The 23,767-nt window shown below is 34.8% G+C and overlaps 1 protein-coding gene across 18 annotated transcripts in view; it reads left to right on the top strand.

The window, feature by feature from the left end:
* Positions 1-23,767, top strand: part of FIP1L1 (factor interacting with PAPOLA and CPSF1) — a 78,963-nt gene that overhangs the window by 37,945 nt on the left and 17,251 nt on the right. For 10 of the 18 annotated variants that reach the window (XM_047854878.1, XM_047854870.1, XM_047854876.1 and 7 more), the window contains 4 exons: positions 4,723-4,816; positions 6,709-6,865; positions 20,860-20,886; positions 22,916-22,970. In XM_047854878.1, the coding sequence (XP_047710834.1) occupies positions 4,723-4,816; positions 6,709-6,865; positions 20,860-20,886; positions 22,916-22,970 (333 nt within the window). The remainder of the gene's footprint in view (positions 1-4,722; positions 4,817-6,708; positions 6,866-20,859; positions 20,887-22,915; positions 22,971-23,767) is intronic. The other 8 variants (XM_047854879.1, XM_047854871.1, XM_047854884.1 and 5 more) reach the window with 1 other exon arrangement.

The following is a 23,767-nucleotide window of genomic DNA, read 5'->3' as shown; positions in this document are numbered from 1 at the left end:
AAAATAAACTAAAACAAAACAAAACAAAAAACTTCTAAAATAAAAAAGATGTTATACCAACTTCCATGCAAAACTGTTATAGCCATCTTTTTAGATGTTTGACCTGAGTTAGGCAATCATACTACTGCATGTGTCTTAACTTGGGAATATGAAACTGTCACATCTACGTTTTTTCCTAGAGAATGCATTCATGAATTATTGCTCCTCAGTTCTTATTAGAAGTTCTGTTGTGAGAAGGCAACATTCATAGATTTCTCAAGGACATGATTCATTTATTCTTTTAGAGTAGTGGTTCTGTACTTAAAACAGTAACCTCTTTGAAAATTTCCTGCAAACTGTGGACTCTTGACTGAAAAATGCATTTGTACACATGCATATATTTAAGTTTAGGATCCTCTTGGTCCCTCAGTATCCCATGTATGCTAGGTAAGGACCCTTGCTCAAAAGTACAGTTAAATCTTTAGATAAAGCCTGCATCAAAAGGGCTATGTACTCAGACCACGTGGTTTTACTCTCCCTGATTTGAATTGCTATTATTGGATCGTACATTGTTATGCTTCACTCGATATTGAGGAACATTTTGAGAAATGGTTCTGTGAAATTCACTTATGTTTTCATTGTAGTAATTGGAGACTTTGTCCCTATTTCAGTTTTTCACAGCATCATGAGATTGCAGTCCATTAGTGGGGTGTGAAATGAATTTTGTGGTCTCAACCACCAAATATTTCTGGGGTTTGTATTGTTTTTTTGTGTGTGTGTGATATTTAATACTGATAATTCGTATTTGGTTTTAATGTTACTCTTTCCTTTTTAATAAGTGTAAGTATTATTTCATGAAGCTTTTAGTTTTTTTTATGTGTTTACTGGATTACTGTGTAAAATGTGTTTCTTAAATATATTTTGGGGTCAAAAAAGTTTGAAAACTGTACTCTATCCTACTTTCTCTTAACATGGACTCAGGAGAAATTTTTTTCTCTTTATTCTCTTCTGTAAAATGGGAATAATAATAATTGCTACTTCATAGGGAAGTAGTGAAGAGTAAATGTATCTAAAGTGCTTAGAACAGTGCTTCCTAGCACATTGTAGGTGGTGCTCTTGTTACCGGGAAGAGCAGTCTTCAGGGTTAATGCTTTGTTTTTATCTTACATTAAAAGACTTGTTATTAAAGATGTCCTTTATTTTGGCTGGTAAAAAATGAGAAGGTCAGAGATAAATTTGTGGCAAAAGATTAATAATTAATTCTTTGTCTTCCCTTGGCCCTAATTCTGTCACCTTAAAAATTTTGTTTTATCTTTGTAAGCAGTTTATATCAGAATCATCAAAATATGCCATTTTAATTTTAATTTAATTCCATTATAATTTCAGAGATATTTTCATATTCACGAAAGGTAGAGGCTCTTGTGAACATCCACTGCCTGTATTAAGCTTGTAGATTAATGAAACTTCAGATCTCCATCATGGTTAGTTTCTGTCTCTCTTTAGCTATATGGTTTAGTCCAACACAGAAGAGAATCTTGGTAGCTATATTAGCTATCTGCCTTATTGAACAAACGTGTAAGCCCAGTTAAACTTGTGCTATGTGGAAGCAGCGCTTTCAACAATAGCCAAATTATGGAAAGAGCCTAAATGCCCATCAACTGACAAATGGATAAAGAAGATGTGGTTTATATATACAATGGAATACTACTTGGCAATGAGAAAGAATGAAATCTGGCATTTGTAGCAACGTGGATGGAACTGGAAGGTATTATGCTAAGTGAAGTAAGTCAGTCAGAGAAGGACAGATACCATATGTTTTCACTCATATGTGGATCTGGAGAAACTTAACAGAAGACCGCGGGGGAGGGAAAGGAGGAAAAATAGTTACAAACAGAGAGGGAGGGAGACAAACCATGAAAGACTCTTAAATACAGAGAATAAACTGAGGATTGATGGGGGGAGGGGATGGTGGGGGAGAGGGGAAAATGGGTGATGGGCATTGAGGAGGTTATTTGTTGGGATGAGCACTGGGTGTTGTATGTAAGCAACGAACCATGGGAATCTACTCCCAAAACCGAGAGCACACTGTACACATTGTGTGTTAGCCAATTTGACAATAAGTTACATTAAAAAAAAAAGTTAAAAAAGATAAACTTGTGCTATGTGGAAACTCAAGTTATAATAGATCCTCATAGGTGGGTGATGGGTATTGAGGAGGGCACCTTTTGAGATGAGCACTGGGTGTTGTATGGAAACCAATTTGACAATAAATTTCATATATAAAAAAAAAATAATAGATCCTCATAGTAAAGCTCTACTAAATCTTTTTATGCATTGAAATAGAAATGTGTCATTAAAAATTTTCAGAATAATATAGTTCAATGTCATTTTTTCATAATGTGCCATCAGAATAACATTGGATAGTTAATCATCTCTGTTAAATATTATGTGCTGTTTGTTACTTCGGTATATGCTTATGTATCTGTCCTAAAATATTTCTGAACAAAATGGTAAACTTAACATTTCTAAGATATATCAGTCTGTGTGGTAAAAATGCCTGGGTAAAGAGGTATTATTGTGGAAATAATGTGTAAGAAATTGTAGTTTTCTGGATTTCTTCTAGTGATGTACATTTGTTAAGGCTAATTTTCCACGTGTGTTTTTAGAAACTTAGTATTTGCCATTTTGAATCTTCAGTAATTCACTTAAAGCTGAAAAAATTAGATTAACCATATTTAAGATAAACTTTAAGAAGTGAGTACTCTCATGTGTCCCAGAATTTTTGAAAGCAGAAGTCTTTACAAATCCATGGTATATAGAAAGACATTAGAGTGTTAGATCTAGATTTAAGTTTTCCTACTTCAGCAGTTTGGAGAAATTGAAAATCCAAACAAATGTATGAGAATTTGTTCTTCAGGTGGAATAAGTTTTAGAAGGGAGAATCCAGCAATCGGGAATAGAAAAGAGTGGAAAAGGAAATAGTAGAGGTAAAGATTTTTACAATGAAGTCTTGGTAGCAATAAATGGTGAAGGGAAATTCTGGCCTCAGAATAGGCACCTGTATCTGTTGGGATGTTGGAATCTGAGTTGTGTGTGGATATTAGAGGGCTGATGGCATCTGTTTTGATACAAAGTTACAGTGGTCATAGCTTTGTAATTAAGTTTTAGGGAAAAAATTGGAGTGATACTTGTTTTATGTCTGAGATATTTGGATTTTTTCTAATGTGTGAATGTTAGGATAGTTTCCAGCTATATTGAAGGGGTACGAGTTAAGTAAATAAAACCACTTTCGCTCCTTGAGATCATGAAGAAATCCGGAAAGTCAATGACCTGGGCATAAAATCAGAAAAGCTTGAACTTTTTAAAAATTATATTAGAATTATATAGAATAGAAGTTCGAAGTGGGCAAGATGATAAGTAGGAGCTGACTATGTAGTTGAAGACCTTTCAGATGCCATTATATACTGTTTCTAGGGTCTTTGTTTTTGTGAGCACATAATCATGGGGCGTCTCAAGGTTCCCTTGAGGCAAACTTTCACCAGTTTTGGTTTTCAGAAGTCTTAAATTTCTCAAAAGCCAGTTATCTTGCTAGAAGGCAGTGTAGCTCAAGGGAAGGGATCTGTAGGTAGGCTTTGGAATCAGAAAGACTCAGATTTGAAAGTTGAGTTTTGCCATTTAGTTATTGCTGATGCCAGTGACCTCCCCGTGAGCCCTGGCTTTAACATCTCTAACACAATTATACGGTAATTCAGTAAGTGCAGACTTTTATTGTGAGGTTTAAGTATGATGTGTAGACATTTGGCAAATGGTAGCTGCTGTTAGTCATTTTGGGAATCTAACTGTTGTGACTGTGGAAAGATCCATGGTACTTGGTTGTTTTACTTCTACAAAGTTTTAAAGGCAGAATTGTTCAGAACTGAAGTAGAGATGAAGAGAAATTCATCTAATTTGCATCCATTGTTCATTGCCTCTTCCTACAAGTGATTTCTGTAACTTGTTAAGCATATATACTTTCATAAAATCCTTAACTACTAACTAAATGGCTTTTAACCTTATTTTTTTTTTAATTTAACTTACTTGCTTCTCCTAGATAAATCTATAGCATCATTTTCTGGTACACTGTTTTTAATGTATTCATATACTTATTTAATGGATCATAAATACAACTGGAGGTGGAGTAGGCATTTAAATATTTAATTTTTTCTATTTAAAGGCAAGTTATCAGAAATGGAAAACTGGATCCCATTGTATGCTTTCTAATGCTTGGAATAAATCACTAAGGAAAATACAGTGTGTATCAAAATGAGCATTATTTCATTTCAAGTCTTCTGGGGGAATTTTTAAGTTTCTGTAATAGAACTATGATACGTGTTACAATTACAGTGGCCAAAAAAATTTTATTTCCATTTGCTTAGCATTTGCTACCTGATTCAGTTCCACAAAGATACATTCAGTTGGAAACTGTTAAAAAAGTAAATTTAAAAGAAAATCTGTGAATTTAACATGATTGTCATTGGGTATATAGGTTCCAGCTTACTAAATAAAGCTTAGTCTTTATGACAGTATGAAATAGTGAGATCTAACTAACTTAGTAAAGTTTTTTTCAATGTGTACTATCCTCTGATTTTATTTTATAAAGTACATTGCAAAAGGTTTTAGACTTTATTTCTCACTTAATATTTGTGTTATTTTTCAAACATCTAATTAGGTGAAACTGAATTGATTTCAATTTCTATGTTACAGGAGATTACCTGGGGCAATCGATGTTATTGGTCAGACTATAACAATTAGCCGAGTAGAAGGAAGACGACGGGCAAACGAAAACAGCAACATACAGGTTTCGTATTTTAAAAATGAATTAATTTTGAAACTGAAGAATTACATCCATGTTCTAATTTAATTATTCAATATGCATTTATAGTGCTATGTTATATGTTAGGTATTTTAGATTTAAAATATGGAATTAATCACTTTTAGTACAAAAGCTATTCTATTTAGAAGTTATTACCTTTAGATCTTTTTCAGTAAGATTTCTTTCTCTTTCTTTTTTTTTTTTGCTGTAAGCATAATATATAGGCTAATTGGACTAAAAAAGGGAAATATTGGAAAAGTTTAAAGAAGGAAATAAAACTACCGATAATTCTAGCATCTAAAGATAACCACTCTTAACACTCTGGTACTTACTTCTCTTTGTCACCAAGCAAGATTACGATATACTATTTTGATTCTTTTTTGTGTATCCTTTAAAAAAAATTATCATTTGCATTTTTCCATATTCTTAAAAATATTTAAAATTTCTTTATGATAGTTTCATTGTATGGACATACATAATTTATTAAATGTGACATTTTGGGGGGAAGTAGATTTTCTTTGTTTTCAAGTGAAATAATGAAAGGAGATGAGTTATTAGTAACTTGGATAATTCAAGTTAGAACTTTAGTAACAGATTTTCAGCTATTAGCTTCATCATACGTTTTTAAAAATTATTTCCTTTTTCTCAGTGCTTTAAAAAATGTCAAAGTGTTTTGATCCTCATTACTTTTAATAAATTAATCTTGTTTTTAGCATGCTTGAGGGTAAATCATTTCTAAGCTGGTAGATAGTTCTCTCTTCTTTTCCCCACCATTAAAATGCCTGGATTTCTTAGAATAATTCTGTTCCCTACTTTAAAAAATAGCTTATCAGCATAAGTGTTACAAAAATTGCTATACTTAAAGATGAAGAAGTTAATGAAAAGAGGGATTATGTTTAAATGATACCCTTCAGCCAGCAAGGATTTTTAGAAGTGTACATTAAAAGCACATTATGTTGTCTGTTTCTGCTGTTTTCTTAAATGTGTTTGCACATCAGAATCCCTCAGGGAGGCCTGACAAAAATCCAGATTTCTGTGTGTCACTCCTGTAGGTTTGCTGCCTGTCCCTTACCTTTTTACACAAATCACTATTTTGTAAACACTTCCACTTTTCAAGTATGAACCCTTGTTCTTAAATTTACAAGGCTCACATGAAAAAGTTATTTATATATCGCGCTGCCTATTTGCACCCTGTTAATGCATACCACCTGCTGATAGGCCCTGGTACAGTGAAGATCTCTTCTGTTGCCATGTTGATTTCTTAATGCTACTATCTGTGACTAATGATTACATTGCCTTAATGTGAGTACAGTAACTTGGTTGGGTAACAAAGATAATACTTATTACATTATATTTATAAAGTACTTAATTTATAAATACTCTCCTTGAGAATGTTTTTATTCTTTTCTAAAGTTTTTTTTAATGCTTATTTTTGAGAGAGAGAGACAGAGAGGGTGTGAGCAGGGGAGGGGCATAGACAGAGGGAGACAGAATCCAAAGCAGGCTCCAGGCCCTGAGCTGTCGGCACAGAGCCTGACATGGGGCTCAAACTCATGAACCATGAGATCATGACCTGAGCTGAAGTTGAACGTTTAACTGACTGAGCCACCCAGGCGCCCCAGAATGTTTTTATTCTTACTAACTTTTTTTGGTAATGATTCAATCATTTATTCTAGGCTTTATGTGGACATCTTAAAGAGTGTGTGTGAGTATATACTCACATCTGTACATATACACATAAATCACAGACATGGAAAATTTGCTTCAAAATATGTGTTATGTGAATAAAACTTTTTACTTTGTTTCTTAAATGAAATAAATTTACTGAGTTTTTAATCTTAGGTATGTTTTTAAAATTAACTATATTTTAATTTTAGGTCCTTTCTGAAAGATCTGCTACTGAAGTAGACAACAATTTTAGCAAACCACCTCCATTTTTCCCTCCAGGAGCTCCTCCCACCCACCTTCCACCTCCTCCATTTCTTCCACCTCCTCCAACTGTCAGCACTGCTCCACCTCTGATTCCACCACCAGGTAAATAGTAAATAAGACATTTGATTTTGAGAGAAAAATAACCATGAGTGTTTCTTCTATTTTGAATTCTAATAATTAAAATATATATTTGAAAATAAAGTCTTCACTGATTCCACTGCATTATAATTAATAGATAGGAAACTTATGTTAAATCTTCAATAGATTCGGAGTGAAAACAAATCTGTATGTGCTATGTCAGCACAGCAAAGAATACGCTAATAGAGAAGACTGGACAGATAAGAAAATTGTGATCCAAGGTATGATAGTGATCACTAAAATTATTAATTGTATACATAGCTTATGTATACATAAACCATGTTAACTTGTTCTGAAAAGGTTTAAAGACACTTTCAGAATTGGAGTAGGTTCAAAAAAATATATCCTGTGAAGAGATTGAAGTGAAAATCTCTGGTCGTTTTTTTGTATCCTGATTTCCTTTTAGTAGACCTCTTCTGGTGCCAGATACCTGGTATTTACTTCTTTTAAAAAGTCAGAAAATTAGTTTTATCATATTTGAGCCACTTTTGATTATTTGTGTAATTGGTGGCAATAGAAAAAAATTCATGAATAATCCCCAGATTTTTATATTTTCAACCTTACATCCAGTGGCCTTTGTTATTTTATTTCCATTAAGCTTCTGGTATTTATTCCCCTTAATCAGTTTTGGATGAAATAGCAAGACTGATTGAGATAATAATTACTTTCTTCCTAGGGAGAATACCAGCAGTAAATGATAAAAACTAGCTCCTGCTCATAATTATAACTACATACGTGAGATAAAGTTTTCTTACATTTATAAATAAGTTAATATCAATTTATACTAAACAATAAAGTTAATTTATACTAAAGAGCCACGTCCACTCAGTTACTTGGCAATTCAAGAGAGCCGTACTCGTTTTAAGGTACCAGTTTTGATAAGAGTACCAAGGCACATTAAGGGTCTGAATAGTCCTTCCCTATAGTATTCATTTTTGGTCTCTAAATATCAACTGTTTAATTGGCCCTACAGCCACAACAACTTTGATTCCCTTCCATTGTCACTTCTGTCTTCATAAAGGATAAGAATTATGAAAAACGTCTGGTTTTAGAGATTCTGTTGTCTCAGAAATAGAGGAAAGAGAAGACTGGATAGGTTGGAAGTGCTTACTCCAGACAACGTTGTTTCTAAAATTCAACAAATTTCTTGTTTTGGAGCATAAACCGTTCAGAGGTTGTGATGGGACCCAGGATTCTTAGGTCTTTAATATGGTGAGAATTAACTAAAGGAAAAAGGAAAGGAATAAGGATGTAGTGATTCATTGATGAGTCCTTTGTCTACCGAAAAGATAAAATGTATAAATAGTTAATTCTGAACATACTTGATTTAGTGACATTACAAGATAATCAGTGTACATTATAATAGTCCTTATGCTATATTGCTTGATAATCTTAATCTTACTAGGTATTAATGGTGATTTGAAAGAATTTTTTTTTATTGCTAAGCTAATACAGTATATCCCCAGATTGCTTTATATAGTTTATATAGTCAACACTAGCTATTGTGAGAGAGTAAGTGGTATGAAAAATGGTGAAAATATAAATACCTTATTGATACAATATTTAGAATCTCTGTAGGATATTCTTCATAGGCACTGGCATTATCTGGAAGTATGACTTTTTCCAAAATCATAAAACTACTCCATTTCTTTGCCATATAACTTCTATTTATAAGGATTAGTATCTTTTAATAATATTTAGGTCATCTATGGCATTACACCATAGAGTAACACTGATTATTATTTTTCTGTTGTTTAAGTTGTTTATTTACAGGCTTACCTCGGAGATATTACACTTCTAGACCACTGCAATAAAATGAATCAAATTATGTTTTTGGGGGGTTTCTTGGTGCATGTAAAAGTTAATGTTTATACTATGCTATAGTCCATTAAAGAGTGCAATAATAGCATTATGTCTAAAACTCAATGTACATACCTTAATTAAAAAGTACTTTATTGCTAAAAAAATGTTTATCATCATCTGAGCGTTAAGTGAGTATAATCTTTTTGCTGATCTTGGTGTCTTTTGATGTTGAAGGCTGCTGACTCACCAGGGTGGTGGTGGCTGAAGGTTAAGGTGGCTGTGGCAATTTCTTACAATAAGACAGCAATGAAGTTTGCCTCATCCGTGGACTGTTCCTTTTACAAGTGATTTCTCTTTTGGATGTGATGCTGTTTGATAGCATCTTAGCCAAAGTAGAACTTTCAAACTTGGAGTCAATCCTTTCAAACCCTGCTTCTGCTTTTATCAGCTAAGATTATGTAATATTCTGTATTCTAACTCCTTTGCTGTCATTTCCACAAACTTCACAGCATCTTCACCAGGAGTAGACTCCATCTCACGAAACCACTTTCTTTGCCCATCCATGAGAAGCAGACCCTCATCTGTTCATGTTTTGCCCTGAGATTGTAGAAATTCTGTCACATCGTCAGGCCCCACTTGTCATTTTAGTTCTCTTGTTATTTCCACCACGTCTGCAGTGACTTCCTCCACTGAAGTCCTGAACCCCTCCCAGTCATCCACGAGGCACGGAATCAACTTCTTCCAAACTCCTCTTCATATTGATATGTGGATCTCTCCCCATGAATCATGGATGAATGTTTTTAATGGCATCTCGAATCATGAATCCTTGCCAGAATGTTTTCAGTTTACTTTGCCCAGATCTGCCAGACAACTGGAATCATGGTCTCTGACAACTTTATTCTTATGAAATGTGTTTCTTCAGTAATAAGACTTGAAAGTCAAATGACTCCTTGATCCATGGGCTGCAGAATGGATATTTGTTATGGGGCATGGAAACATTAATCTCCTTGTGTGTCTCCCAACAGAGAGCTCTTGAGTGACCAGGCACATTGTCAATGGGCAGTAATATTTTGAAGGGAATCTTTTTTTTCTGAGCAGTAGTCTCAACAGTGGCTTAAAATATTCAGTAAACCATGTTGTCAACAGATGTGCTGTCATCCAGGCTTTGTTGTTCCACTTTTAGGGCAGAGCACAGGCAGAGTGGATTTAGCATAATTCGTAAGGGCCCTAGGATTTCAGAATGGTAAATGAGCATAAGTCACCAGCTGCATTAGCCCCTAACAAGAAAAGAGTCAGCCTGTCCTTTGAAACTTTGAAGCCAGGCCTTGACTTTTCTTGAGCTGTGGAAGTCCCAGATGGCATCTTCTTCTAATAGGAGGCTGTTTTATCTACATTGCAAATCTGTTTAGTGTAGCCACCTTTATGAATTATCTGAGTGAGACCTTCTGGGTAACTTGCTGCAGCTTCTGTATCAGCACTTGCTGCCTTGCCTTGCACTTTACGTTACGGAGATGGCTTCTTTCCTTAAACCTCACGAACCAACCTCTATTAGCTTTGAACTTTTTTCTTGCAGCTTCCTCACCTCTGTCAACCTTTACAGAATTGAAGAAAGTTATAAGGGCTTTGCCCTGGATTAGCCTTTGGCTTAAGGGAATGTTGTGGCTGGTTTGGTCTTCTATCCAGACCACTCTGCGTTTCACCATATTGGCAGTAAGGCTAGTTTGCTTTCTTATCAGTGTGTGTTCACTGGAGTAGCACTTTTAATTTCTTTCAAGAACTTTTCCTTTGCATTCACAACTTGACTGGCACAAGAGGCCTATCAGCTTTTGGCATGCCTTCCTCACTAAGCTTAATCATTTCTAGCTTTTGATTTAAAGTGAGAGACCTATAACTCTTCCTTTCACTTGAACATTTCAAGGCCATTGTAGGGCTATTAACTGGCCTAATTTCATTATTGTTGTGTCTCAGGGGAGAAGGAGAGAGAGAGAACACAAACAACATTTATCGTTTAAGTTTGCCATCTTATATGTGATTGAGGTTTGTGGTGACCCAAAACAGTTAAAACAGTAACATCAAAAGATCATTGATCACAAATGGCCATAACAAATAAAATAATGAAAAGTTTGAAATATTGCGACAGTTACCTTAAATGTGACACAGAGACGTGAAATGTGCAAACACTACTGGGAAAGGACTCTAGTAGACTTGCTGATGCAGTGTTGCCACAGGCCTTCGGTTTGTTAAAAACAAAAGCACGGTAACTACGGAGTGCTGTAAAGTGGGTGCAGTAAAATGAGGTATGACTGTAATGTTAATTTTCAGCTACATGCTTTCCATATTTTAAACACCTGTCTGGATTTCCTTTGATGGCTTATTCTTAGAATTGCCATGCTGTCCTGTCAGCATTTAAGAATACTAATTTAGATGAATTCTGATGCTTGTTAAAGCAGTACCTAACTGGTATATTTGCTGGTGGCTGGGAGATACCAATTGATACTAAAACCAAATATTTGTAAATTGAGACTATCTGAATTACTGTTTAATTGTACCAGCTCATGAGCTGTTGGGGAGAACATAGCTCACATTTCCACCTGTGTTTCTCAACACTGCTAATCACAAAGATCTTTTGTATACTTGACATTCCTTAAATAAGATAGCTGATTGAGTTAATGTGCTTATGTATCCATAACACCAGAGAGATTTTCAGATTGACAGTTGATACAGTCAGACACTTATCAGTCAGAGTGGGTACTAGCTTTCAATAACAGTATGGCTACATGGATGTATACCAACTGAATATTGGCCTTGATTAAAGCCACATTTTCAGTTACCATTTACCACAGAACCACATGATTAGAGTACATTCTATAGAGCTCACTGTAATTTAGATCACCTTAAGAATTAAAAGCAGTTAATGGAAGAAACCTGTGGCCCAGGAGTCTTTTCATGTTTCCTTAAAAATTACTCCATTTTTCTTAGAGAAACCTTGGATTTTCTGGAGAAATACTAAAGGAAGAAAGGAAAAAATATCCCTTGAAACTTTAAATGTATTTTAATGTTTTCTTTGCTAACATTTGTTTTGAAATGCAGAAGTTTTAAAGTTTTAAAGGCCTGTATATGATGGGACAAAGATAGTAATCATTTTATTATACCTATATTTTCAGATGCTGATTTTTTCATAAATAGGGTGACTGTATATCCAGATTTCCCTGGAATGGGTCTTACTTTTATACCTTTTGTTTCAGCATAACTATTTCTATTCACTCTCAGAAATGCCTTGGTTTGAAGAAAAAAAATTATGGTCAGTTTTTGGAGGTTTCCAGGCATGACTCATCACATTAAGTGGGCTCCTTAACAAAGATGAGGTGATAGACGTCCCATGTATTCAAGGGATTTTTACTGTCAAATATCAGACAAGGAAACGTGTATTGCCTCCTACCCTCCTGAAACACACATCAACAAACATACATGAAACCTTGTTATTAACAATAAAATATTTGCCACAATTGATTTGTAAGAACAGCGGAGAACGTTTTGAATGGGAGAGTATAGCAAATATGTAAGGGACCTCTGGTCCTAAATGAATGTCATGACATTTGGACTAGCTTTTTTTACATGAAAACGTATTTAATGTGGTTTCCTGCTACCATACCAGCAGTAGCTTGAAAACACGGATTATTCAGCATCTTAACTTTCAGAAAGTCTGTTACTTTTCTTGAACCACCCACTACTTTCTATTGTGTTACATTTCTCAGAAATGCATTAGTACAGCTTCATGGTTTCACTGAGTAATAGAAATTCATTTGACCCTTGAATAATACCAGGGTTATCGGCACCAACCTCCTAAGCAGTCAAAAATCTGCATATAACTTGACCTCCTGGAAACTTATACTGATAGCCCATTGTTGACTGAAAGCCTTACTCATAACATAAACAGTCAACACATATTTTTTTATGTTATATGTATTATGTACTATATTCTTACAGTAAAGTAAGCTAGAGAAAAGAATATGTTAACATCATAAAGAAGAGAAAATGAATTTATAGGTCTGTACTGTAAAAAAATCCACATGTAAGTGCACCTGTGCAGTTCAAACCCATGTTGTTTAAGGGTCACTTGTAATAGCTAATAATAGCTAATATTTATTGAATGCTTACTTACTATTGATGGCACTTTTCTGAGCACATTTCATGTATTAACTCTATATGATTCTTGACAACATCTGAAGTAGATATTATTCTAATTTTATAGAAGAGGAAATTGGGGTTTAAGGCATTTAAGTAGTACCTAGAAAATAACAGAACCAGGGGTACCTGGTTGGCTCAGTCGGTTGAGCGACCGACTTTGGCTCAGGTCATGATCTCACAGCTCGTGGGTTCGAGCCCCGTGTTCGGCTCTGTGCTGACAGCATGGAGCCTGGAGCCTGCTTCGGATTCTGGGTCTTCCTCTCTCTCTGCCCCTAACCCACTCGCATTCTGTCTCTGTCTCTCCCAAAAATAAATAAACATTAAAAAAAAATTAAAAAAAAAAAAAAAAGAAAATAGCAGAACCAGTAGGCAGTTTTGCTTGAAAGCCTGTTTTGTTACCTGTGTTGAAATGAATCATGACCTGTGTCGAGAAAACTGTATTATATATGGCATTGTGTGTATTTACCTCAATATCATGTCTTTGAAAAGCTTTTTTTTAAAAATTTTTATTATTTTCTTTTTTTTTTTTTTTTTTTTTTTTTTTTTTATTTCCCTCATGTTGAAGTGCATGCATATGTATTTGTGGATAGAGAAGTTAGGGAGGTTGAGGAACCAGATTTTGTTTTTTGTAAATCTAGTTAACTGAGGTTTTGCTGTTTTGTGTTTCCTGATTTGTGTTAAGTCTAGTGAATATAAACTTGTGATGTACTTGTTTATTGGAAGAAAAATTGTAACATTGGAAGGATTGATGCTATATAGTACAGTTGATTTTTATGGTACTTTTTATTGTGGTAAAATGTACATAGTATTTATTATTCTAACCATTTATAAGTTCATGGTTCACTGGCATTAAATACACTGTGTTGTGTAACCATCGCTACTGTCTATACCTAAAACTTCTTCATTATTGATAACAAAACTGTACTCAGTAGACAATAACTCTTACCTCCTACCCCAGCTCCTGGTAGCCTCTCTTTATTTCTTTCTCTATGAATTTGTCTACTGTAGGTACTTTATGTAAGTGAAATCATACAGTATTTGTCCTGTGTCTGGCTTATCTTGTTTTTAAAATAATTTAATGTTTGTAAACTATTTTTTTAAACTATGTTCAAACTATATTACATTTTATTGTAGACTTTTAATTTAAAATTTTAAATGTTGATTAACTTTAGTGTCATCCTGTGTTATCTTCATTTTTGAAAATAGAGTTTATTGAAAGAAGGCAGATTCATTTTAACTCATTTCTTGTTACATTAATCAAAATTAAGGCTCATGTGACTATGGTTCTGTAAGTCTTCAGAACAAAACTCTCAGGAGTAGAATTCTGTTAAGTTGAAAAAGGCTTTTTGCTTTACTGAAATACTGTAGTCCAACTACTTCAGACCACAGAGAAAAATCATCCCTGCTTTTAAAATTGTATATAATGTTAACCTGTTTATCTAGATTTGAAAACGCATAGGGTTCTGTAGTTAAGAAGGGTTTCCTAAATTCATTCCGAAAGACTGTGGTCAAGTACCTTAGTGTATCACTAGTCACGTAGTACCGTGAATTATATGAACTTAAAAGTTGTGTGAATTCCTTAAATATCTTGATTTTGGGTTAGCCATGATACAGGGAATTAGGGAGAAAGGCAGCTCACCTCTGGAGTCTTGCTGCATTTCTTCTGAGGTCTGCATTTTGGATTAGCTTTCTGTTAGCAGTCTGGTTCCAGCACAGTGGCTCTTAAACTTAATATGGCCCCACAAAGAGCTTTTATTTATGCATGGTTTATCTGTTTTTTGTATTAGAAATTAAAACTGAGAAATATTATTTAAAAAATATTCTTAGTAAGTGTATTACATATTAGCATTCAGACAACATTTGTATGAAAAATACTTTTTTCAAAACAAAAAAACCATTTAGTGCAAAGAGTGGCCTTATTCTATACTTTTGCAAATATTACTGTGTGGCTTAATAGAAAAAAGCTGAATTCTTCTGTTTGTTTCTGCCTTAAATCTTTCTGTGGTTTCACACATTGTGTAGCCTCTAGAAAACTTTATTGGACACTTGTAAGAGAATGAGCATGAAAATGGCAAATAACTTCTTAGTATTTTTATGAGAGTAGTTTTGACCTTGCAGATTCCTTAGAAGGGTAGAGACCCCTGGGAATCTCCAGATAACACTTGAAGAATTGCTGCTTTGGCAAAAGCTTGGCCTATCCTGGGTGAATATTGTCTGTACCCTTGAGAAGGTACAATTTTGAGAAGCTGTTTTATGGATATGATGTTTATTAGACTAATATTTATAGTTCTGTAAGATTTTTGGTCTTATACAGTAAATCTGCCTATTAACTGACGCTGCTTGCCCAAAATAATTTTTCCAGAAGTACCTTTAAAAATATATTCCTTGAAGTTTTTGAGAACTGTACTCATTTTCTCTTAAGTTTTTTTTTATATTAGAAAACCCCCAACAGCTGGTTAATATTTTCAGTGAACTAAAAATAGGGAATAATGCTAATTATCTGTAATTATTTTTCATTTGAACATTACTGGCACAATTAATTTAAATGTAAGCTTCATGGATATTAAAACCTTCTCTACAATGATGATTTTTGAATGTCCTTTTTTCTCATGGGTGTTCCCTTTATAATAGTTACGTTTTGAATGTACTGTGGATGCTACATTTTATAGAATTTAATCATGGTTTAATATTTGCCTTTTGTTTGTGCCACTCTTCCAATCATTTTGTGATTATATTGGAGCTTATAGAGACCAGTTCCTTTGTAAAAATACTGACATTTCTATTCAGAAATATTTTTATTTGTCTAATGTAGGATTTTTGTGTTCAGTAGGCTTTAGATTATTTTATAAATTAGAGGATTAAGTATTCCTAATAAGTATAAAATAGTTCACTTTATACTTAACATAAAATTGTCTTGTTTACCTTTTAGGTATGGCGTAGACTGATAACTTTGTTGTTTTAAGTTTTGTGACCGTAGCACCTTTTAACAAATTTTTTTTTCCAACGTTTTTTTTTTATTTTATTTTTGGGACAGAGACAGAGCATGAACGGGGGAGGGGCAGAGAGAGAGGGAGACACAGAATCGGAAACAGTCTCCAGGCTCTGAGCCATCAGCCCAGAGCCCGACGCGGGGCTCGAACTCCCGGACGGAGAGATCGTGACCTGGCTGAAGTCGGACGCTTAACCGACTGCGCCACCCAGGCGCCCCCTTTTTAACAAATTTTTAAAAACATTACTCCATCCTTTTTTGCACCCTGTAACGAACTGTTTTACTTTAATCGTTAAATAGTTGTATGGTATTCTACATCTGTTTCTTTTCTTACAGGGTAGATGGTAGACAATTTGTGTGTATATATAATCTTAAAAATACTCATGCATAGAAAAGCATGTAGTGTGGAAGGTAATATTTAAAAATTAAAAATATTGGTTAGCTGTTGTAGAGTAGCAAGTCACTTCAGAAAGTAGTGGCTTCAAACAACATACATTTATTATTAAATAGTTATTGTGGGTTAGGAGTGGGGACAGCTTAGCTGGGTCTCTGCTTCAGAGTCTGCCACAGACTTTGAGATGGTCATCTCAAAGGCTTGACTGAGAAATTACTCTTTCAAGATCAGTCACCTCTTTGTTGAAATCAAGATTCATTTCATTTCCTTTGTTGCAGCTTGGTTCATGAAAGCATGAATGTTGAGAAGACAGTAGAGGATACCGGCAAAATAGAAGTCACTGTCTTTTTTAACCTAGACACAGAAGTGACATCCTGTCATTTTTGCTAGATCTTTTTTGTAGAAATAAGTCATTATTTATCTAGTCCACACCCAGGGGAGGGTATGAATACCAAATGTATATATACAAAGGCGTAAATCAGCAAGAGGCAGGGATCTTTAGAAGCTATGTCAGGCTATCTAGCGTGTAACTTTTTTCTGCCTTAGAAAAATAATGATGGGCTACATTGAGAATGAGTTCATACACAGTTTTCATTGTTATTGTTGTTGAGTACAGAGCCTCTATTAATTTTGTGCGAATACTAAAAATATAGTAAATTCCTTTAAATAAGTATCACAGGGCTGCTGCTTTTCTATTTCTTTGTCTCAATTTCTTCACTTCCCAAATAGGATTTCAGGATCCCCACCCCCATGCTTTACATGGAAGAGTACGCGTTACAGGAAAACTTATATCCGATTCTCTTTCTTTTGAGGATGCTAGATCGTATAGGCTGTCCTACAGCTATATTATTTTACTTCAAAGCGTCACATGTTCTGTTTCATAAAAATTTGGAATGGAATTTATTTCATGTGTATTGAATATTGAGCTGTTGAGCAGCAATCCATAGAGAAGTTTAGGATCTGATGCATTGAGTATGGTCTCTGCTCAGCATCATCATCATTTCCTTGATAGGAATGCTAATTCTCTGGCCATACCACAGACCTACTGAATCAGAAATCCTAGGGGCAAGACCCAACAATCTGTGTTTTAACAAACTCTCCAGGTTTTTCTGGTGGTCACTAAAGTTTCAAAACCTAATCTACTCAGTCCTATTAGAACTTGAATATTAGTTTTCTAAAAGCTTTGGCCTACAGTACTAGAAATCTTACTTTTATTACTGTTACGTGAGGCTTTCCAGGGAAATAATAAACTTTTTTCATACTCATTTTACAGTTAAAGGAAACAGTAAAACACAATACTTGCCTGTGTAATTCATATCTGTTGCTTAGGTAGTGTGTGTGTAGCCAGGCAGGTGGGAGTGTTGAAGATGAGGACAATAATTTTGGAGGCCAGTTATCTCTTTCTTTACTGTTTCTCTTGTTATCAAAAGTCAAATACTAAATAGTGATTTTTATATGAGAATTCTATTGACCTAACATTATATCACATATTAAACTTTTGTAGTTGCATTTTGAAAATATATCTGATAACGCCAAAGAATTGATTTGTATTGTGTTTTATCAACCTTGTGGTTCTGGTTCAGTAAACATTAACCAATAAAGATTTGCATTGAAATATCTTAGAGGTCTCACAAGGGCCTTTTCTGGTTCTCATACTAACATTGTGATGAGTAGATATTGACTAGAAAGACGTATATCTATATCTATATCTATATCTAGATATGGCATGATTTTTCATTTTGTTCTTAATTCTTTACAGTTGATTGTTTAAAAGCCCGCCCTATGATACTATTATAGAAAGATTAAAATTAAAAGCAGATTGTAATTTGGGGCACCTGAGTGGCTCAGTCGGTTGAGAGTCCCATTTTGGTTCAGGTCATGATCTCACGGTTCGTGAGTTTGGGCCCTACATTGGGCTCGCTGCTGTCAATGCAGAGCCTGCTTAGGATCCTCTGTCCCCCTCTCTCGCTGCCCCTCCCCCACTCGTGTTCTCTGTCTCTCTCTCTCTCTCTCTCTCTCTCTCTCTCAAATATTCGATTTTTTTAATGTTTTTATTTATTTTTGAGACAGACAGAGACAGAGACAGACAGAGACAGAGCACGAGCAGGGGAAGGGCTGAGAGAGGAAGACACAGAATCCGAAGCAGGCTCCAGGCTCTGAGCTGTCAGCACAGAGCCTGACGCGGGGCTCGAACTCATGGACTGTGAGATCATGACCTGAACTGAAGTCAGATGCTTAACCGACTGAGCCACCCAGGTGCCCCTCTCTCTCAAACATTAGAAAAAAAGACTAATTTTAACAACCCTCATAGCATAATTAATAATTTGTTTATAACTTTTATCTTTATGTTTTGTGAAAATTTGACAACTTTGATGTTTTCAAATTCTAAATTTTGAGAGGGCTGACTAGTAATTTCTTAGTTATTTTGCATGAATTCACATTTTAGTACACTGTAGTGCGTGTTAGCCAAAGTGATGCATGTTGCTCGTGTATCCATTTAAGTAGTTTAGTAGGATTACAGGGTTCTTTGCCTAGTTGGCATACAGTTTTTTTCTTTGTCTTATATAGTAGCTGTCCCCTTATCTGCAAGGGTCCAGGACCCCCAGTGAGTACCTGAAATGGTAGATAGTACTGAACCCTATATCTTCGGGTTCAGTTTTTTCCCCACTTTTACATGCCTGTGATAAAGCTTAATATAGAAATTAGACACAGCAAGAGATTAACAACAATAATAAAGTAGAACAGTTGTAATAATATACTGTAAAATGTTATTTGAATGTGATCTCTCCCTCTCAAAATATCTTACTGTATTGTGCTTACCTTTCTCATGATGATGTGAGATGATACAATGCCTGCGTCACGAGATGAAGTGAGGTGAATGGCATAGGCACTGTGACATACATAGCATTAGGCTACTATTGACCTTCGGACAGTATGTCAGAAGGAGAATCACCTGCTTCCAGACGTGGTTGACTGTGGCTGAGACTGGAAAGCATGGCTGAGGAGGGACTACTGTACCCCTAAGAAAGCAATCATGTAGTTAAATGTAAAAACTAGGCCACATAGTGAAGTTAAACAGTGCTCTGAAGACTTCATACTGTTCTAAAGAAAATCAGGTAATAATGGATATTGAGAACACTTAATATGCTCTGCCTTTCTTACTTTTCCCATTTAGTATGGTTTCTGGGACTCTGCTAGCTTGTATTGTTTGCTGGATTCTGTTAGTAATGTAGGAAGCAGCAAGGTAACTTCAGGATGGACCAGAATTGCCATGAGGTGTAGATGAAGTTAGTAGACATTTGGAGGTCTAACAATTTTTGAAACATAACGGCTTACATGTATTTTATATATCTTTTTCAGTCTTGTTGGTTTTGTAAGTTTAGCATATCCTTTAATGTGTGGGCAGTTAAATCAGGTGCCTCATTCTCCATTTTAAGGCCTCTGGCTACCTTTAGATTTTTTTTTATATAAACCTCTCATTCTGGTAAAACATGTGCAGAAAAAATTTAAATTATTAGCAGATGTTTCCATTGACAAGAAAACATTTGAAAGTGATTGTTTTCATTATTTTTCCCCATGCATTTAATTAATGAATTTGACATCCCCCCCCCCCCCATTTGGACGAATTTTGATGCAGTTTTTAAGATAGGATTTAGTAAACCATTCTGACTGTTGAAATTATGGTATAAAATTTTTCATGAAAACTTTTTCTATTTTCCTAATTAGAAATGTCATTATTCTTCATACAAAAAATAGAATTTGTATGCCACATAAGTTTTACATTAGGATTTAAGGGCACATTTGACCAGTGTAAATTAGGAATGTTTATTTATGCATAGTTTATTTCTTAAAGTGTATAATGTGCAAATGAATGAGAGTCATTCAGATTAGTATATACTGACTCCTATAGAAGTAAATTGTCCACATTTATCTTAATGTGCCCTGGGTGTGTGTGTGTGTGTGCGTATATATATCTACACACACACACACACACACACACACACACACACACACACACACATCTATATGAATTGGCTATATCCCCCTTTTCTACTCCCACATATCAAAGGAAATAATAACCTTTCCCCAATCCTGTCAACAGCAGTAAAACAATCCACAGCAACATTTGAAGGTCCCACAAAGCTTTACTAAAGTGAATATTTATCATCTTCAGAGTTATCTCGTATTAAGTACAGTATTAAAGAGCCTGTTGATCAATTTTTCTATTAAAATAACAAGATCAGATGTTGATTATCAAACTTAGTGTTAATTTCATGGAGTTTGATGTTTGTGCACAAAAAATGCACAAGTGTGCTTTTTTAACTGATGTCTAACTTTGTGATTACACCTAGTGGGGGAAATCTTGTTACCAAGTTGTTAGACTGGGGTTTCATCAGGAAGTCGGATGTTATACTGGAATTGTTGGTCCTCTGCAAGAAAACAGAATGCTTCTTTTGAGTGAATAAGCCAGGAAAATGAGGCGAGGGGTTTATTTCAAAGGTTTTTTTTTTTTGGTGATGGCATAAATACATAACAGGTTATAAAATCCAATTACTATATTAAATTTCATCACTTGTTTTTTAGGTATTCCAATAACTGTACCACCTCCAGGTAAAACTTTTTTCATGTTTTCTCCATCATTGTTAATAAACATGAAATTTCAAGCTTATAGTTGCAGGAGGGACAGTGTCGATGTGGTTAGACTGTGGAATAGGCTATTGGGATTTCAAGGTCCTATTTTCAGCTCTGCCTTTGCTTCATTCCAGTTTTGATTAAGATATTTAGTTTTCTTATACCTGTCTTACCCACTTTTTGTAGAAATAGAGAGTCTGAGAAAATTCTCACCATATCAATTTGTTGAAGAAAACAGTATGGGATATAAAAAAATATTTGTATGAAAAAGTTTTTTCAGACCAGTGAATTTTTTATATGCTAAAGCAGCTGCAAAGAGAAGAGAAGGATCATTTATCTTGACTTTTTCATGGTTTCTGATTTTTTTACCCTGCTGGCATAACTCAGTATCGTGAGAAAATACGTTCTGAACCATACAATTAGGTAGATTGACAACTGGTCAGATGGTTGTTCTTAGGGTGGTCATTAAATTGTTGATTGTTGTAACGGTGTGATCAATAGTTTGTATGTGACCAAGGGTTGTTTTTTGATACTTTGTCAGTGTTGCCTTTGTAAAAATATTTTTTTGGAGTGTGATGCAAATGTGATAGCAAGTGTTTTACTGAGTTCAGTATTAAAGGCCAAGGAATATAAAAAGAAGAGATGACATTGCTCGGAAGGGTGGGTCTGGATTCACAATGACCTTGATAAACAGAAATCGTGGAAGTTTAGGTAGCAGAGGATAGTATGCATATGTAGTTGTGGGATAGTGAGTCACTGATTGTATATCAATGTGGCTGAAAAAGGCTTATCAGGAAAAGTCATCTAAAGGAGCCATTGGTGTGTCTAGTTTAAAAAGAAATGTGGTTGAAAGGGTGTATAAGATAGGCTTTTTCCTCCCATTAATTGCTAAACTTCACAGTTCTGAGATGTTTAATAGAGAAGTTACAGATCCTGACACTGGGTGCAGTGAAGATGAGCATGGTGAACTTGAAACAACTTGCAGCAGGGCCGAAAATGGATTTAAATGGACTTTGAGAAGGGTTAAGAGAACTGGGATTCATTTTTACATCAATGACTGAAGAAGGAGGCTTAGTGGAAGTGTTTTCAAATATGTAGAGGGTGATAGAGAGTATATGACGATGGATTGCTTCTTGTTGTCATTCAGGACAGCATATGAATTGTAGTGTGAGAGATGTAAGTCACGTAATTTAGATCATTTCCTGACAGTGAGGGTTGTTAGAACTTGGAAGGAATTGGTATCATAAGTTGTAGAATCTTAAAGTCTTTTGTTGGGATGCTTTATTGACCATCGGAACTTGCAAGTGCAGAGTAGATTAACTGTTAAGGTCCCTTTTAGCCATATTCTGTGGTATTTCATTTAGGTATTATGAATTACTGAGAATGCAGACCTCATGATATAAAGATACAAATTATTTTCCTTCCAGACTAATCCAGAAACTATATTATGTGCCCTTCTTTGTAAAATAGTTCTTCAGGGTTGTGCTATCTAAAACATATTTTATGATGGATGTTCTCAGCCTTAAGCATTTATATATTTACTGGTAAGATTTTATTTAAAAATTATAATTTTAAGGAAATTTCTATACATCTAAAACAAAGTATTTTTTGAAAGAGGTAAATGCTATTTTATTTGCTTTTCTTCAAAAGTATTTCAAGTATAACATATCTGGTGGCAACACTACTACTGTTTATATATGGATAAGGTAAGGCATTGAGATTAACTTTCTCATACTCACAAAATGGGCTGTGTGTGGTGCTGAAAATATGACCGGGTGTCCTGACTCCCAGTTTGTGCTCTGTGTATTAGACCAGACTGTTCATTTAAAGTTTTCCTGCTCAAAAAATCTGTTTATAAGTTTAAGCTTCATTTTTTCTGTCCATTATAACATAGAGAAGCACGTTATGTCCCCAGAGAAATTTAGTGATACAGCAGCAACTTTGTTTCATACTTGACATTAAATGGACATTCTATTAACTTTTTTTATCTTATGATTGAATGTTTCAGGTTTTCCTCCTCCACCAGGCGCTCCACCTCCATCTCTTATCCCAACAATAGAAAGGTAAATCAGTATGGATAGTATAAAACTTTTTTATCATTTGTAGACTTTTGACAGAAAAGTCACATACGTATCTTGGTGATATTTTCAGAGATTTAATTTTGTAAACATGAAGTAGTGCCTGAGTCTGGATCTGGGTTAGCTACTTTTATGTAAGACGTTGGACCTATAGTCCCGTAACAACACAGCACAGAGAAAACCAAATGATAGTATTTTGAAATATCTTGGTTTGATTTATGACACACTGATGAAAGAAATTCCTAGATTGGTAAAAACGTGGCTGTAGTCATTTTTGTGGTGTCTACAGATGACTAGTAATCATGAATAATGCACGTCTGTTTTATGATTAAGTAAGGACAGTTCTTAATGGGGACCATAATAAAAGCTGCCCTATTCTTTATGAGCCTGCAGTAACTCAGCTTTCACAAAGGAAGATTGGATCCATTCTACATGGCAGTAGCCTTATTTTTTATGCCCTGCAGCACTAGAAGTGCTGTACTAGAGAGTATTTACCTCTTTACAGAGATGCCATTTATTTACATAGATGGCAATATGGTGTTGAACAATATAGGTTTTGGAAGTCTCCGATCTGGCTCAGAGTTTGGCTTCGGAATTCCTTAGTTTTGTGCTGCTAGGCAAGGTTCATAACTGTTCTTTGAGACTGTTCCCCTTTTACCAAATGGTGTTTAGATAGAGTTGTGAAGATTAAAACAGCGAGTGAATAGAACAATCAGCACAGTTCTTGGCAGATAGAAATCAATAAAAAATGGTAGCCATTACTATTTCCTCTAAAGTACCAA

This window comes from Prionailurus viverrinus, chromosome B1 (genome assembly GCF_022837055.1).
Source record: "Prionailurus viverrinus isolate Anna chromosome B1, UM_Priviv_1.0, whole genome shotgun sequence".
NCBI classification, from domain to species: Eukaryota; Metazoa; Chordata; class Mammalia; order Carnivora; family Felidae; genus Prionailurus; species Prionailurus viverrinus.
This window is presented reverse-complemented; position numbering and strand designations above follow the sequence as displayed.